Below are 18,498 nucleotides of genomic sequence, written 5' to 3'. Positions count from 1 at the left end.
TGGTGAATATGTCCGAAACCAAGAATTTTTGTGGTAAACATGTCCGAAATCCAAAAAATGTAAGCATCGAATAGAATAAAATGTGAACACTCTGTAACATTAGCTATCCTTGTCAAAAACTGTATATTGTCTATTACGAGTCTTTGATATCTGTAATATACAGATTCTTCTGTACATATCTATCTAATATCTGTAGGTATTTATACCTATATATATAACATATAAAGGTGTGTCGTATAAATCTTATCGTAATAACCCTGTTACGTTTATTACGATAATATTGTCGAGACAATTTTATAACGTAACATAAAATATCTGTTCCAATTCTGAATTTTCATTGGAAACATTTAAGCGTGCGTGCGTGTTATTTTATTAAGTAGAAGATTGAAAATGGCAGACATTATTAAATCAAACAAAAAAAATAATAAGTTGTGTTTAAATGGATATACATCATATACCATACAACATGTGTTGAAAACCAAAATTCATTGACATTGTAATAATAATAATATGCAAGAAAAATAAAAATAAATATATTTGAGTACAACAATAATAAAAAGAAGTATTGAAAATTTGTTTAAATGTTTATCATTGACGTTTATAAACTTTAATTAAGTACTATATATGTTTTTGTAAATTATCTGATTTTTAAATAATATATATGATAAATATTTTATCTTATTTTAAATTCTAAACAAAGAGTTTTCCCTAGTTTATTTTGGACATTTTTATCTAGATCCCACTGTAGCATATATTATATAAATATGAGTATACGGAAACAATATTTTTTTAAAGGTCATGCAATAGGCTCTACCCTTAGTACCTTCTTTATCTTTTGCTTCAGCGTACACTATACATGCAGTTGTTATTTTAATTCCATTTTTTCTTCGCATCGAATAAATAATGCTTTTTAACCTTCGCTGGCTAATCTGAAGAACCCGACGCCCTTGTGTTTCGTTCTTCCACTTGATCTCTTTCTGCCGCATCATTGTTGTTGCGAAGTAAGTTACTGGTGACAGCCCTGCAGTCCTTTATCCTCTGCATATACCTTCTACAATATTTTTCATGTCAACTTCGTCCTTCACCGATACCTTTACTCGCCATTTCACCTCCCAACCACTGCAATTCATCAGCGTGTGCGTCGTCCACCGCAACAGTAGCATTGCTTTACCCTTGTCTTCCCGATCTTTAAAGACATTTTCCAAAGTTTTTTCGTTAAAATATGAGTCAAATGAAATTACATCCTCGCATATCCTCCCAATTTCCCATGCTTCTAAACTACAAAATCCTTTACATTTTTATGAGCTTATAGGCAATATTGTATTAAAAAAATGAACGGAAAGTTTATTCCAAATAAATTTTCACAAATTATACACTAACCAGTAACAATACACAATTAATATTCTACAATGCATTGCTTTTTTACGAGTGCTCAACAACTATTAGATATACCTAAATTTTACATTAAATCGCTTAAAAGTTGACATTTTATAATGAACAGTAACGAACGATATACAAATCGAGACTGTACAGAATAAATTATGAATATTATTGTTACGTAGTCACTGTTGGTTTATTTATAGTTGGACCAAATATGCAGGGCACCTAATATAATTGCAAAACGACCGTTTATTTGGAATTAATTAATTTAATTTTTTTTTTCATAGTAATTTAGTCTGCTGAACACGTAGTTTTTCATTCAACTATCATGACTTCATAAAGATCTGCTCGTATTGTATATCCTAGTCGGGAATATCTAACGCGATTGCGCGGAACACTGCGGTGGCGACGACGATGACGTCTGCCACAACACGGTGACCATTGTTGTGCATGATTGAGTGAAACCATTATTATTATTACTGCACGTTCGCTGTTTGGACCGTTCAGTCTTTAGTCGCTGTTTCGACTCCAACGCCGCATTAACTTCGTTAACGTCTCTCATGCGAATCAGAATCAAACGATAACCTATAGACACTCCGACGTGTTCTCCGCGAGTCACAGTATACACCAATTAGGTACCTACCTAAACCACTGCACTTATACATTACGGTTGTCGTTAAAAGTGGATTTGTCACAAACTTACAGTAAGTACTAAATACCCGTACACACATATGACATATCTATTATACGTATTACAGATAATTAACTCGCACAAAATGTTTAATCGTCGTTTGATGTCCGAATAACAGGATTTAATAAAAAATAATTTGAAATTATGTATTTACATGTTGCAGTATGACATTGCATTATATACAGCAAAATATTTTTTTCGTAATTCAAACATTAAATATATTTTTTATAACTTTTTGAATTTTAAATTGTATACACTATAATAAATTTTGTATTAATTGTATACTCGTTTCTTGTAATTTATAATACTTGTCTTTAACATTCATGAAATAAAAATGTGCAATACCTTTCAATTACTCGCATGTAATCGCAGTACAATATAAATCATATTATTATAAATCTTAAATAATATATGTTTTTTTAAAACATTGAAAATACTTACACAATATTTTATTAATTTATTATTAGTTTGTAATTCCATCTAGTAGTACCTAATTATAAGAAAATATATTAGAATAGTTAAGTACCCTAATAATTATATGCGTAGATATGTCTTTCAGGTACGTTAACATCAAATTATTTTATACTTGCATTTTAGTTATTTTCATAAAAACATATACCAATATTTATTTAACCATTAAAATTGTATTTACTGGTAAATAATTTTCTTACTAAGTTAAAATGTGTATATAATACATAATACATATATAAATAAATTTATACATTTACGGTATACCCGTAGATCAGTAAAGTACTATTTGTACACATTTAACAAACGTTTAAAATAACACACCGATTCGCTCCAGTAAGTATTACCGCAATAGAATTTGATATTACGGCAATAATTATTGACAGTAACTTGACTATAGGTACCTATATATATCATAGTATACTAGATAAAATAACCGTAACCTACATTAAATATAGTTAATTTATTTTGATGATTAGAAAAATGCTTATTTTTACATAATATTATATTAGTGTAATTATAATAGATATTATAGTTTATATTTCTAGGTACAACTCGTTGTTCTGTGCCTATATTTGGTAGCTTGACTTTAACACTTGAAATTTTGTAAATTATCAAATATATTTGTTGGAATTTTCTTTTCAAATTATAAATTTTCTTGAGAAAATAACAAAAACATAAGGCAATTAATTAAATCATATCGTATTGCTAATATTTTTTTTTAGATGGGTCAATACGACCAACCTCACTCATACGTTTGGCCTGCAGACTACAACTGGATGAAACCACAGCAACATGCTGAAGTTTCAACAGTAAGCCAAGTAAACTTCCCAGTGTCATCAACAGGTAATGATTCAAAATTCGTTAAATTAATGGCTTCCGAGCTCACTAACTTGAAGGCCCTGGACGTAGATAAAAATGATTTTTTTTTAATAAAGTAAAAGGGAAAAGTGTTTCTCTTGATACCAAAACGGTCAGGTAATAAGCAACTATTGCTAATTTTTAACAAATCTACCGTGAAACAACTCTTACAGTTATTAACTATACTATATTATAATACTGTGAGCTAATAGGTAATACAATAGATTCGATTAAACTTCAAGAAAAATATTAAAAAAACTTAAAAATATAATGTAATGTCTATACTTTTATGAAATAAATTAGTAAATATATTTATTATTCATAATTCAACATACGTGTGATAATTTTGATTTTAAATCAATAATATATATATAGACAGCTAGCTATTATTTCAGCTGCTATACTATATAACTTATAATTATTATTATTTTATTATTACCTATATATTATTCTATTTTAACGTTTTTAAATTATAATATTTCAGAAGTACTGGTGCCATGGCTATTATCTATGTGGATGATGGGAAACAAAACTCCTACAGACTACCCTAAACGCAAAATTGTGAAAAAACCATACAGAAAAGGCCGAAATGAAAACACGGGATTTAAAGATCGTTTTACGTGGGGACAAATAGATTTAGAATATCCCGATCAAGATACAAGACAGATGGCTATTAATAACGGCGCATTTATACCAGTTAACAACCTTTTGTTGGGGCTAGAAGTGTGGAAAAACAAAATGTTTTTAAGCCTGCCACAATGGAGACCGGGAATACCAGTAACGCTAGCGTATGTGGATTTGAACAGTCACACCAAGTCTCCAGTGCTGAAACCATATCCCTCGTGGAACTGGTAATTTATTTTTTTTTATCTCTTTTTCTAATTTAATAATTGAGGCGACCACGATTCGGTCGGGTGGTTCGAAATCATAACGAACAACATAAAACCATAATCGTATCTCATAAATTTTCAGGTACGCTAGTAATATGAACCGCTGTCATGGTTTGGTATCCGTGTTCCGGATGGAAGTGGACAAGTGTGATAGATTATGGGTGTTGGACACAGGCGCCATAAACTTGGCAACTAAGGTCGATCAAATTTGTCCGGTCAAGCTAGATGTATTCGATTTGAAAACCGACACGCATATTAAGCGTTTTATTATCCCAACAAATCAAACGTTAAAAGATTCGCTGTTCACAAACATTGTTGTCGAGATTCTCAACAATAATTGCGAAGACGCGTATGCTTATATGTCTGATGTATTTCAATACGGATTGGTCGTTTACAGCTATAAAAAGGTACCTATACATATAGATGTATACATAAAGTACACCAATCGTGCTTATTAAAAAAATTATGTTTTTTATAAACGCGTGGTGTTCTCATCATAATAATATATACGTATCATACATTATTATATGTATATTGTATATACCAGTGGCGTATATAGAAAATAATTTCGTGGGGGGGGGTTATAAAAAATTTCCATTCTTAAATTTCAATTAATTACACAATCAAAATCAATGCCTGTACCAACGATATACTTTGGGAGAGGTTTGAACCCCTAACCCCCCTCCCTATAAACGCCACTGGTATATATATATATCTAAAGTCTAAACAGCTTGCGCGCAATAATCTCCAATCGGTCATGTAAGCTTGAACATCGACAACGATAACAATAAAATCGTTAGGTTAGGTAATACCTATATATACTCAGTGCTCGACTTAGCAAAATTAAAGTAAGGGGGCTCTGTTTACTTTAAAAAAAAAGAACGCCCCCCATCACTTGTTAAATTTTTTTGAGTCGTAAAAGCTATGCTCTCGCACGCTCTAATACCCCTCAATAAATCATATAAAAATATTTATAAATAATCAATTTAAAAAATAAAAATAACTAAAATTGAATATAAGACATGTTTAATTATTACTGTACCTATTGCCTTATTTATAGTTATAAATAATAACAAACTCAAAAGGATAATTAAGGTAAATAAATAAAAAAAACTTCCATTTTAACGGAACTTCCGTAAACTTCCATTTTTAATAAATATATTTAAATAGTTCCATAAATTATTATTAGTTTTATGTTGTTTTTTATTTTCTAATTTTATCCTTTTTGGATAACAATTTTCTTGCATATATCTTTTACCACTTATCCGAGATTTTACATAGCTACTTGGTATAAATCTATTAAAGGGTGAGCCAGTAGGTACATCGTATTAATAGCAATGATGATAATGAAAATTAAATTCAAAAATATTAAAATAATAATCTTTAAATCTATAATAATTGATAACAAATATTAGTGAATAATGAAAACAGTCGTGATAACTGACACTATATTATTTCATAGGTATTATAATTTTAACATCCCGTGCATTTCTCTCAAAAATAATGTAGTAGGGATACGCTAAAATTTCTGAAAAATTAGTTGGGGTATCCTCCTCCTCTGTGCCCTCTAGCTCAACCCCTCCCCCCAAAGTCGAGCACTGTAATATACTTACTACTATTGTTATACTATCGTATAGGACGTCTCTCGACGGATCAACCATCCGTATTTCTATCCGGATCCGCTGTATTGCCATTACAGCATGGACGGCATAAAGTTCAACTGGATGGACGGCATTTTCGGCATGTGTCTGTCGCCGGACGGCGGTGTCGGGCAGCGGGTGCTCTACTTCCATTCGCTGTCCAGCCACAACGAGTTCTACGTGCCCACCGCGTCGCTGCGCAACGGTACGCTCGGCGAGGGCGACATCATCGAGCACTTCTTCGCGCTCAACGAGTCGCGGTGCGCGCGCCACCAGTCGTGCCAGTCGTCCGGCATGGCGGTGGACGCGAAGGGCGTCATGTACTACAACCTGGTGACCTCGGGCAAAGTGGGCTGCTGGGATACCGGACGTCCGTTCGGGTCGGTCACGCAGGGCCTGTTGTCCAGCGGTCCGACGCCGCTCAGCTTCCCCAACGACCTCAAGGTAGACAAGGAGCCCGCGCAAAGGGTGTGGATGCTCAGCAACGGGCTGCACAAGTATCTGTACGGCAAACCGGACCCGAATCAGGTCAACTACCGGATAATGGTGGCGCACACGGACGATGTCGTAAAAGGTACGGTTTGCGAATCCAACTAACCACTCAATATAATATAATATAATATAAGATTCCTTAAACAATATAAGACTTGAAAAAACGGTTAAAACAAAAATCGGGATAAAAACGAATACTATACGTGATATATAATTATATATACCTAGCAGGTATGTAAAACTCGAAATTTAAAAAGAAAAAAGAAAAATAATAAAAATCGGTATTCAAAACCATAACTAAAACGGTGTTAAAAATTTAAAAAGAAAAAACATAAATTTATTTGGATATATATTAGTTATTATAACATACTGTTTAGCAAACATATATGACTATCTAATTTTATTCATAACGATTATGAAATTTTTTTTACAGCAATAACACTGTTATAAACCGAAATAAAAAAAAACCGGTGACTAAAATTGTTATAAAAACCGAAATGCAATTCAATTGTTGCCAAATTTAGGACAAAAGACATATCTACCTATTATATTTGCTCAATATTATTATATATTTGATACGTAAACATGCAAATTATGTATGTATATATATAACACACAAGTACGTTTAAACGATATTGTAACGTATCATCATTATCATTTATCTTAATAATTTACAACTTAATACGAGTGCCAAATAGTTTTTCTTCGTGAAAAATTTAAATAGTACGGATTCGCAATGCAGCAATCAAATTTCACCCGGTAAGCGATCGAATGGGTTACGCGTAGTAGCCAGTAGGGAGGTACCTAGTCAACATTAAAACATGTTAAATCCTATATTCATGACAACTGTTAGCTATAATTTGTCATTTCGTTAAAAAGATAGCTTTTTATGCTATTTACTATTTAGTGATAGATATCCAGTAATCTAACGGTTAAGAAATATTGAAACACAATTTGCACTTTACCTATGTAATTTATATATAAAAAAACAGAAATAAATAGAAATCCTAAATGCTATTTTCAAACTTCTTGTTTCGTGTATTTTATCTTTTTAAACTTGAAGAAAGTTAACTGAAACTTGAAAGTATCATTTTTTAATAATTCAATTAATTATTTTTCATAAGATTTAGTGTGGTAGTAATATTATTTATTATTGTATATTATTATAAAACTATTTGTCATAGAAGTTACAATAATATTAGTTAGTACCTATACCTCATATACCTAGTTAAAAATGTATTCTTTAGTTACAGTGTTACACTATAATACTATTAATACTATATACCTATATAGCAGAAGTCGACAATTAAATTTTATGGTGGTCTAGATAATTTGAAAAATATTAGAGTAGGGAAAAACAAAAGTGTTAGTTAATAATAATTGTTGTGTTATCGTGTGTAATATTGCAAACGACAAGCGCCATCGAAATCTCCAAATACCTCATGAAAACAGATCAAATATATCTATCATGTGCGTAATACCAATAATACCATAATTAAAAAAAATATTTTTGGTTATCTAGTTATTTGAGTGTTATTTCCTCTACATAGTATATACTTACAGTTTTATACTTTATACTATTTCTAGTTTTATAAGCACATATAATATAGGTATACCTAGCCATAAATCATATGATTGTATGTAATTTTTTTCTGCAATGCACGGCTTTAGGTTTGTATATTGTATATACCTATGTACTATACTACTATTGTCTATTATTGTATATACTTGTAAAAATAAATGTTTTCTATAACCTAATTTGATAAAAATAAGTTATTGAAGTATAGATAATATATTTATAAATAAACAATAATAAAAAATTTAATTTTTTTTAAAAAATTAATACTATAATAAAGAACCATATCAATTGAAATGGACAAGAATGGTGTAATGAGCTTTTGAGCGCTTTTACACAAAACCAAATATTATGAGTAAAATTAATAATAAACAACTTAAACCACTGAACAGCTCAATATTAGTTCTTATATTAATCTCTGCAATCTAAAATCGTTCTGGTTCACTCCTTGACGCAAAAGAGTAGGTACATAATATGTACTTAAATAGTGTATTCAATTATTTTTAATTTTAATGTAAGTTTAATAGTTTATTATCTTTAACGCATTTAAAAATATATATATTTTTTGATTTTTGTGTAATTAACCTTATTTTATTATAACATTATTACATGTATTTTAATCTAAAGTCGGTACCAATGTATTTAAATTATTATTAGGTATATATTTTTGTATATAGATATGTATGAAAATAAATATACATATTACATATTACTTACGAAATTTTATCATTTTATTGTGTTTGTGTGTGTAAGATGAATCTAAAAATTGGGTGATCTTAAATAGAACAAAAAAAAACAATACAGAAAATATAACACATCCAAAAAATGTTGAGGGTGAGATTATTAGTTTTGAAAAATGTTTAATATTATCGTTTTTCCAATAATAATATTTAAACAACGGACGTCATGGAACAATTAGTAGTCGTGTGTTAGTAATGCCAATTTGTCCAGTTTACTCGTGAGGAGTGAGGAGGACTGACGTTTAAATTGTTTAATACCTGAAGATTCAGAGACGTAACACATAATGACCATTGACCATGCACGGTTCAACAATCAACAGCTGATCGGCAGTGGTCTTATCTTTATCAGTTTTTATTTTTATTTTAATCATTTGAGATTTGACTTTGGAACTTGATTAGGTAATGAATAATAATACATTATAATACGTATTACGAATACGTGTTATCCACTTTTCTGTTCATCTGTTGTGTACAGTGTACTTGACACCTGTGTCACAATGCCAAAACAATAATAATTATAACTGCAACTCATTGTTCTTCAATCCAATTTGCAACTCGCACCAGTCGCACTCTCGTCTCTCAGTGATTGCCTGTCGCCTAGCTACGCTTGACCATCGAACGAGTTATTTCTCAAAGACTGTCCTCAGATTTGATCAATTACATTACGCAAGATGGCTCTAGCAAAAGGTAAACTGTGCATTGTCATGTAACAAATCAATCGTTATATTATGAAATTCTTATAATTGAAATTTAATAAAAAAAACCATTTGTTGTCCATTGTATCAGGTGTTTTTATTGTGGCGGCTAAGAGAACTCCCTTTGGTACGTACGGCGGTAAGTTTGTGAAAACTTCATCTACTGAACTGCAAATAATAGCTGCAAAAGCTGCACTCGCAGCTGGTAATGTAGACCCAAAAATTGTCGATTCAGTTGTCATTGGAAATGTTCTAATGGTAAGTACATACACTCATACACATGATGATGTACACGTTATATGTACATTGTACATTATTTTATTGCGTATGATATTTAATTAAAGACATAATATTCCTAAAACAAATAATTTATAATGTCTGTTTTGCATTTGTAGAACACGTCCTCAGACGGTGCATTTTTACCCAGACATGTACTACTCCATTGTGGAATTCCACTAGATCGTCATGCATTAGGTGTTAACAGATTATGTGGATCTGGATTCCAGTCCATTGTTAATGGGGCACAGGTACTTACTTCAAATCAAACTTATGAAATATAATATATGACTTCCTGTTTATATTTAGCTTGGATAACACATATTTTGTATTATATTAGAGTATCATGTGTGGCGAGTCTAATGTTGTATTGACTGGAGGAGTAGACAGCATGAGTCAAGCTCCACACGTTGTTCGTAATGCCCGTTTTGGTATACCTCTCGGAGCAGCTTATGCTTTTGAAGACAGTCTTTGGACTGGATTAACTGATACATATTGTAAATTACCGATGGCATTGACAGCAGAAAAATTAGCTGAACAATACAAAATCACTAGACAAGGAGTAGACGAATTTGCCTTACGTTCACAAACTTTATGGAAAAAAGGTAAAAAAAAAAAAAAGAATAAATTACTAAAAATGTTATAACTTTATTTAAGTTCAAAATCAGTAAACATTGCACTAATAAATTTTTAATTATTTTTAAGCACATGATAACAATGTATTCAGTGCTGAATTAGCTCCAGTAACCATAAAAGTGAAAAAAACAGATGTAGTTGTTGATGTCGATGAACATCCAAAGCCAAAGACTACTCTTGAAACATTAGGAAAATTACCTACAGTTTTTAAAAAGGATGGAGTTGTAACTGCTGGTTCGGCATCTGTAAGAGCATGTTTGGTGCAATCTTTGTAATGTTATTCTTCTTAAGAGGACATAATACCCGCTTGTGTTGTCTGTTGTCTCCTCCATCTTATTAGCGTACAATATAGCAAATTTTTGTTCAGCAGAATCCATTCTATAATGTAAGCTTTAATATTAGAACCAATTGACCTATTTATTATATCTATTTTCAAACTTAAAGGTAAGAATCTAGGACATCTCATAGGCTTTTATTAATAATTTTATTTTAAACTGAGTTATGAGACAGTTATAATATTATAATTAGCTATAACTCAGTTGAAAATTAAAATATTATTAAAAACCTACGTGATGCCCTAAATAATACTCTTACCTATAAGTTTTCTAATAAGTCAATTGACTCTAATATTATAGATAAAAAATCAATTAAAATGAATTCTGCTGAACACAAATTTGCTATATTGTACGTAAGTAAGACAGAAAAAACATATGCAGGTATGATGTTCTCTTAAAGGTTAGCAGTATTCTTCATAATTTATTTAATAAATAGGGTATATGTGATGGTGCAGGAGCTGTCATATTAGCTAGTGAAGAAGCATTGAAAAAACATTCTCTAACTCCGCTGGCAAGATTAGTTGGTTACTCAGTCATAGGTGTTGATCCAAGCATAATGGGTATTGGTCCAGCTCCATCAATTTCAAAATTATTGAGCCTCACTGGAAAAACCCTTAATGATATTGATTTAGTTGAGGTAACTTAAATTATTATTTCAAAAAGTTTCCTTCAAAATTGAAATTGAATAATGTATTTTTAAGATTAATGAAGCATTTGGAGCTCAAACGCTTGCTTGCCAAAAAGAATTAAAACTTGACATTGAAAAACTTAATGTTAATGGTGGTGCTATTGCAATTGGGCATCCATTGGCAGCATCAGGAGCCAGAATTACAAGTCATCTTGTTCATGAACTCAGGTAACTGAGTCACTCTTTTAACACATTTATTATTGGAACTTTAAAACTAGGAAGTGTATATTTAACTTGACCTCTTTATGTAATTTATATATTACATCACTTTTTAATGTTGGGCATTGTTAAAATTGTTACAATTAAACTTATTAATCATTGATAAAAAATATCAACTAATTAGACATTTTAATAAACATTACACTTTGGTATTATTACCAATTAGTTATTAATTTCACTGTACAATTAATTTACGTTTAAAATATTAATTTAAGACTTAAATTATATTGAACATTTTTTTAATTAATTTGTTTTCTTTAAATTTAAAATGCTTTTATTACTTATACTTAAGAATACTATGTAATTAATTTGTAACATGATTAATTAGTTTTTTAAAAGCATTTCAATAAGTTCAAAATGTCTTTTATCTCCAACAAACATTATATTATCTAGTATTTTACTGATAGTACAGTAAACTTAAACAAATATTAATGTTTTATAAGTCTATGGTTTATACTCCACCCACATGAGAATTAAGACAAATCCCAACCTATATGTCAGTTGATGCACCCCCCACTTAATAAACATACTGGTAACGTTAGTGTTACTCAACATAGTTTGCTGCTGTCAGTCTACATTAAAAAAACAGTTGAATTCTCTCATAGACCAACTATAAAATCTATATCATTTAACTTGGATTTTATGTATATTTATATTTTAAACCTATTAAATAAAATTCAACATTTTAATTTATTAAAAATTTAAATTTATTGGATAACCGCCAAAGAAAAAAAAATAATGTATTTAAAAATGTTGATCAAGAAAATCATGTTGCTAACATTATCATTATGTAAAAATCTTATAGACTAATAATCTTTGCTGTTGAAGCCTTAATTCTTTAATAAAAAAATAAAATCATGTCTAGGTATGATGAGCAGAATATTAATATTTTTAATGCATTAAATGGTAATGCTAAACTAAACAGTAATATAATTTACAGCCAACCTTCTAATAAACTTATATATATATATATTTTTTTTGTTTCAGACGTAAAAATCTAAAGTATGGAATTGGTTCTGCCTGTATTGGAGGAGGTCAGGGTATTGCTCTCTTGGTTGAGAAAGTATAACATGTGCATTATCATTTTAAATAAGACTGGTTTTGGGATTGTTTTATGCACAAAAACTTCTTACTTTGGTGTAAAAAAAGAACATCTATTATACTCAACTGTTATTTATTTATTTTTATAAATTATAATATATATTTACTTATCAACAAATTTACCCATATATTTTATATTAATTTAATAAAAGTTTTTTGAAATTAATATATTTTTATTTATAAATAAAAAGTTCAACCTGTTCTTCTTTAACATGACCACATTAGTAAAAGTTCAAAAATGTATTTTAAGCTTTAGTTCATCAAGTTATGAATGCTTCTCATCGATTTTCTTCATTGTCTTATATGGCAGCGATGCGTGCTTCATAAGGAGAAACGGATTTAAGAAAAGGACCAGAGGGGCCTGGAACCTCCCCGTGGTCCATAAGATATGTGAAAATATAACTGCGACATTGAATATACTTTGTGTATTTTATTTCAAATTAAAAAATGTTGAATATAGTAAATAAAAAAAATCCTGATCATATTTTATAGCACCTATTCTGTTGTAAATTTGATCATTTACAACAATTCAAACTAGAAGGAAATTAATTATATACCTTTGAACTTTCTGAATATGAGGCATCAATAAATTATATTTAAACACCAAAATACCTAATGGCTAATGTTAAATAAGTACCAACAATGTATCTACTAAACATTTGCAACAATATTTACTTTTTTAATATGTGGTCAGTGAATATTTTTTTCAGTAAGTATCAAAAAAAAAAACAAAATAATACTTTATTTCAATGATTTAATAATATATTAATGTCATACAGACACATGCCAATACACATGATAGGTCATACCAGCATATCAATATTTCAATGATAAACAATATTTGTGTCTTATATAATAGTGATTCGATTACATTGTTTACATATTATTAATTTTACAGGTTATTAGATTTTTAACAATAACCCATAGATTTAAAAATAAAATAAAATGTAGTAATTTTGTTTAATTAGTTTTACAAAATTAAAAATGAATACAATGTGATTATGAATTCAGCCGAAATATATTGTAAATTTTTATTTATATATATCTTAAAACCTAATATTACAATGCAGTACATTTTCTATCCCTTAGTTTTTATTTTAAGTAGTAAAAAATATAATTAAAATTATTTAGAAATAAAAATTAAGTTTAAAAAAAAAGTTGTTTGTAAATAAAATAAAATTTAAATTAGTTGGAAATATGTTGTTAATTTTTTTTTATATTTATCTTAAAAACTAATATTACAATGCAGTGCATTTTCTTTCTCTTAGATTTTATTTTAAATAGTAAAAAAAATTAATTAAAACTATTAAAAAAGATATCTGTAGATAAAAAAAAATAACTATTAATATGGTAAATCAAACGTGTCAACTACTAGTCCACAATCATTGTATAATCTTGGGTATAATCCGCCTTCCATATTCAACAAATGAGGATAGATGAGCAATAACTTAGTTTCTTCTTTAGGTTGTTGGCGTTCTTCTTCTGGTATTTCACACCAATTTGGTGATGGTTCACAAGATGACAACCAATCTAAATCATTTACAATTTTCCATTTGTTTCTGAATTCATCAAAATTAGCCATTCTAAATGCTTTTTTAAGTAGTGCAGATTTTAATGAAAGAGGAGCAAATCGTAACTGTTTAGAGTTTTTTATTATAGTGTTTTTACTAACGTAAATATAAAAACTAGTATTGAAAGTATCGTGTATATGCAACTGTTGAGATGCACACATAAATATCAAACCCTTACAGTTCTCAATAAAAATCGACGTTTTTGCACATACATAAACATAACAGTCTGTCAATGATGTCGCACGCACAGTACGAGGTGTACCACATATGACAACAAGACAATTAGTCAATGTATCTAAAGCTACATTTTTCATATAACATTCTTGTTCCGTTAGCATTAAATTCATTTCATCAGAACGATTTTTAAATCCACAGTCTTCTTTATAAACTTTAAGTTGATTTACTGGTCCAAATTTGTCTTCATCTTTAACTACTGCTGATGTAGTTGGTTTTTCATCAAAAGCTAATTTCTTCTTAGGCTGTAATTTTACATGCAATTGTTCATAACGCTTAGTAATGTCTTTGATTTCATCAGAACACTTTTTCATATGATAAGCTGGTAGAAATGTTTTGGAATCATTTAAAATCTTTTGAAGTACATTAATTTTTTGTAAAATATCATGAAAATTATCAGTTTGGTTGTTTTCAATACTGATTAACATGTCATTAATTTCTTTTGATTTTGTTTTAAACGTGAAATCAAATGATGACTTTTGATTAATTGGTTCTTCTGCAACAGCTTGTTCCATGTTTAGTTCACACGACAAAACAATTGGTAAAAGGACTCTTGTGATAATTCGTTAATTACAAGATAATGTTTGTTCATGAATCATCTGAGCAGCAGCAACAACACATAATCAAACAAAAATAGTGATTAGTAAAAGGCCCTGGAAAAAAATTAATTTATTAGTTTGAAGTTTATATTTAACTAATATTAATAAATTATTAGTGTAAATAGTGTGAAAAAATTTATAGTTTACACTTATGAAACAATATACAGTAGAAATCACTAGAACGAGTATCACTGACATAGGCGTGCATTTAGATATTTGATAGGTAGTACAAGATCGTATGAAATATATTAGTCTATCACTATCTATTATCTTTGTAGTATGTATTATCTTTTACGCTGGAACACAAAAATCCCAATTGCTGCGGCCTTTGGTACTGACTAGGTATAACATATTTACACACAAAAACCACCCAACTTTGAGGGGCTCTATCTCGTCAACGAATTAACGAAAAATGAAAATTTAAATGTGATAATTCATAAGTAAAAAAGCCTTACTAAATTATGACATTTTTAGTATGGATTGCCATTTGAAAATTAAAAGTTGCTGGTGGTTTACCTAATAAATATAAGGGTGAAAATTATTAAACAATTAGATAATTGTAGAACAGTATAGATTTGAAATTTTGAAAAAAATAAATTAGAAAAAAGTGAATAGGTACTTTTTGAGATAATGATTGTTCGGGGACGACCCGATCGCCCCTTCCCCACTCGGCAATATTTGATTTTCAGTCGGAAAAGTGAAAATTATTTTCATCTGAATTAAACTAATTGTTTTAAAAAAAGGGGAGAAAAATTAAATAAACTTAAAATCTTAATATTATTTAAACTCAATATTCTAATATGAATTAAAAATATTAAATAAGATATTTTTAGTATTTTTTTTACTTCAAATTTAACTGAAACTAAAAATTGAAATATTAGGTAATAAAGAAATTAAAAAGGGTGGGCAAGTGGGTCTGCTGTATAGTAGAGCTAGTAGTGGTGAAGACTGAAGAGTAGGTCACTATAATGGATGTGTTAAATTTGAATGCAATGACTGGTATTATTATGTACCTACGAAAAACGATTCAGAATGGAGATGATTTGTCAGTCTAGGATATATCATATATATTATATTTGTATTATATTAATATTATTATCTATATTTAAATTGTAACTTATTTATCTCAACTACTGATGAAAGTATCAAGTTTCTACAACATATTTTTTTTATAACAACAAATATATTAAATCGTTTTAGGATATATCGTTATTTTACGCGATTTCGTAAAAAATTAAATTTCATACGCTCATCAAATGTTTTCTATATTGACACTGGAGTTTTTATACAGTAATTTGAAGAAAAAGTTATAGAGAACCTTATATTGGGTTTCTTAACCTTGGATTTAAATCACAAACATTTTATAAATTTTCGACCAAGATTACTTGCAAATTTTCACGATTTTGACATATTTGGTAAACATTTAAACTTTAAATGCTTGTAAACAAAAATTGTGACTAATTATTATTCTATGGTAACCAGTATTTTTCATAATTTATTTAATAAATAGGGTATATGTGATGGTGCAGGAGCTGTCATATTAGCTAGTGAAGAAGCATTGAAAAAACATTCTCCGACTCCGCTGGCAAAATTAGTTGGTTACTCAGTCATAGGTGTTGATCCAAGCATAATGGGTATTGGTCCAGCTCCATCAATTTCAAAATCATTGAGCCTCACTGGAAAAACCCTTAATGATATTGATTTAGTTGAGGTAACTTAAATTATTATTTCAAAAAGTTTCCTTCAAAATTGTAATTGAATAATGTATTTTTAAGATTAATGAAGCATTTGGAGCTCAAATGCTTGCTTGCCAAAAAGAATTAAAACTTGATACCTATTGAAAAACTTAATGTTAATGGTGGTGCTATTGCAATTTGGCATCCATTGGCAGCATTAGGAGCCAGAATTACAAGTCATCTTGTCCATGAACTCAGGTAACCGAATAACTCTTTTACCACATTTATTATTGGAACTTTAAAACTAGGAAGTAATTTATAATGTATTAGATCACTTTTTAATGCTGGGCATTGTTAAAACTGTTAAAATTAAACTTATTAATCATTGATAAAAATCATTAACTAAATAGACATTTTAATAAACATTGCACTTTGGTATTATAACCAATTAATTATTAATTTCACTGTACAATTAATTTACGTTTAAAATCCATTTTATTTATTTTATAACAACATGAGGTTCAATTAAAATAAAAAAAAATTAAAATTAAAAAAAACAGTTGAATTCTCTCATAGACCAACTATAAAATCTATATAATTTAACTTAGATTTTATGTATATTTACATTTTAAACCTATTAAATTAAATTCAACATTTTAATTTGTTAAAAATTTAAATTAATTGGATAACCGCCAAAGAAAACAAAATAACGTATTTAAAAATTTTGATCAAGAAAATCATGTTGCTAACATTATCATTATGTAAAAATCTTATAGACTAATAATCTTTGCTGTTGAAGCCTTAATTCTTTAATAAAAAAATAAAATCATGTCTAGGTATGATGAACAGAATATTAATATTTTTAAATTTTAATGCATTAAATGATAATGCTGAACTAAACAGTAATATAATTTACAACCAACCTTCTAATAAACTTATATATATATATATATATAAATTTTTTTTGTTTCAGACGTAAAAATCTAAAGTATGGAATTGGTTCTGCCTGTATTGGAGGAGGTCAGGGTATTGCTCTCTTGGTTGAGAAAGTATAACATGTGCATTATCATTTTAAATAAGACTGGTTTTGGGATTGTTTTATGTACAAAAATGTCATACTTTTGTATATAAAAAATAAAAACTTCTATAATACTCAACATGACCACATTAGTAAAAGTTCAAAAATTTATTTTTAGCTTTATTTAATCGAGTTGTGAATGCTTCTCATCGATTTTCTTCATTGTCATATATAGCAGCGATGTGTGCTTTATAAGCAGTAGCGAATTTAAGGAAAGACCAGAGGGGCCTAGCACCTCCATGTGGCCCATAAGATATGTGAAAAAATAACTGTAACGTAAAACAATATTTTTAAATTTAATACTTTTTCATATGTGTGCACTTATATAATTCATTTATACTAATATAAGTTTTTATAAAATATGTACAAATGTAAAAGAATATTCCCCCCCCCCCAAAAAAAAAAAAAAAAATCATAGATCCACCACTTTTTATAAGTAATTGGGAATATTATCTCTCTTGATTCAAATGATTGAACATTTAATATACTTTGAGAATTTTATTTCAAATTAAAAAATGTTGAATATAGTAAATAAAAAAAAACCTGATCATATTTTATAGCACCTATTCTGTTGTAAATTTGATCATTTATAACAATTAATACTAAAAGGAAATTAATTATATACCTTTGAACTATCTGAATATGAGGCATC

At 28.9% G+C, this 18,498-nt stretch overlaps 3 protein-coding genes and 1 pseudogene across 3 annotated transcripts; 3 read left to right on the top strand and 1 right to left on the bottom strand.

Moving 5' to 3' along the window:
• Positions 1–1,791: 1,791 nt before the first annotated feature.
• Positions 1,792–8,623, top strand: LOC132929606 (protein yellow-like). The gene is made up of 5 exons (XM_060995077.1): positions 1,792–2,084; positions 3,265–3,385; positions 3,885–4,251; positions 4,373–4,697; positions 5,928–8,623. Exons 2-5 carry the CDS (start codon positions 3,265–3,267, stop codon positions 6,525–6,527), a joined length of 1,413 nt encoding a protein of 470 aa, XP_060851060.1. The 5' UTR covers positions 1,792–2,084; the 3' UTR covers positions 6,528–8,623.
• A 506-nt stretch (positions 8,624–9,129) lies between these two features.
• Positions 9,130–12,878, top strand: LOC132928186 (3-ketoacyl-CoA thiolase, mitochondrial). Its single transcript, XM_060992665.1, has 8 exons — positions 9,130–9,425; positions 9,525–9,691; positions 9,829–9,960; positions 10,050–10,314; positions 10,415–10,590; positions 11,117–11,317; positions 11,382–11,536; positions 12,575–12,878. The coding sequence occupies exons 1-8, from the start codon at positions 9,410–9,412 to the stop codon at positions 12,654–12,656; spliced, it is 1,194 nt and encodes a 397-aa protein (XP_060848648.1). The 5' UTR covers positions 9,130–9,409; the 3' UTR covers positions 12,657–12,878.
• A 544-nt stretch (positions 12,879–13,422) lies between these two features.
• On the bottom strand, positions 13,423–16,292 carry LOC132928188 (tubulin-specific chaperone C-like). The gene has a single exon (XM_060992666.1). It carries the CDS (start codon positions 15,006–15,008, stop codon positions 14,031–14,033), a length of 978 nt encoding a protein of 325 aa, XP_060848649.1. The 5' UTR covers positions 15,009–16,292; the 3' UTR covers positions 13,423–14,030.
• Positions 16,293–16,608: 316 nt separating this feature from the next.
• Positions 16,609–17,823, top strand: LOC132928190 (3-ketoacyl-CoA thiolase, mitochondrial-like; annotated as a pseudogene).
• The last annotated feature ends 675 nt before the right edge of the window (positions 17,824–18,498 follow it).

Source organism: Rhopalosiphum padi, chromosome 4, assembly GCF_020882245.1.
Source record: "Rhopalosiphum padi isolate XX-2018 chromosome 4, ASM2088224v1, whole genome shotgun sequence".
NCBI lineage: Eukaryota > Metazoa > Arthropoda > Insecta > Hemiptera > Aphididae > Rhopalosiphum > Rhopalosiphum padi.
The sequence above is the reverse complement of the archived record's forward strand: the minus strand, read 5'-3'. Positions and strand labels throughout refer to the sequence as shown.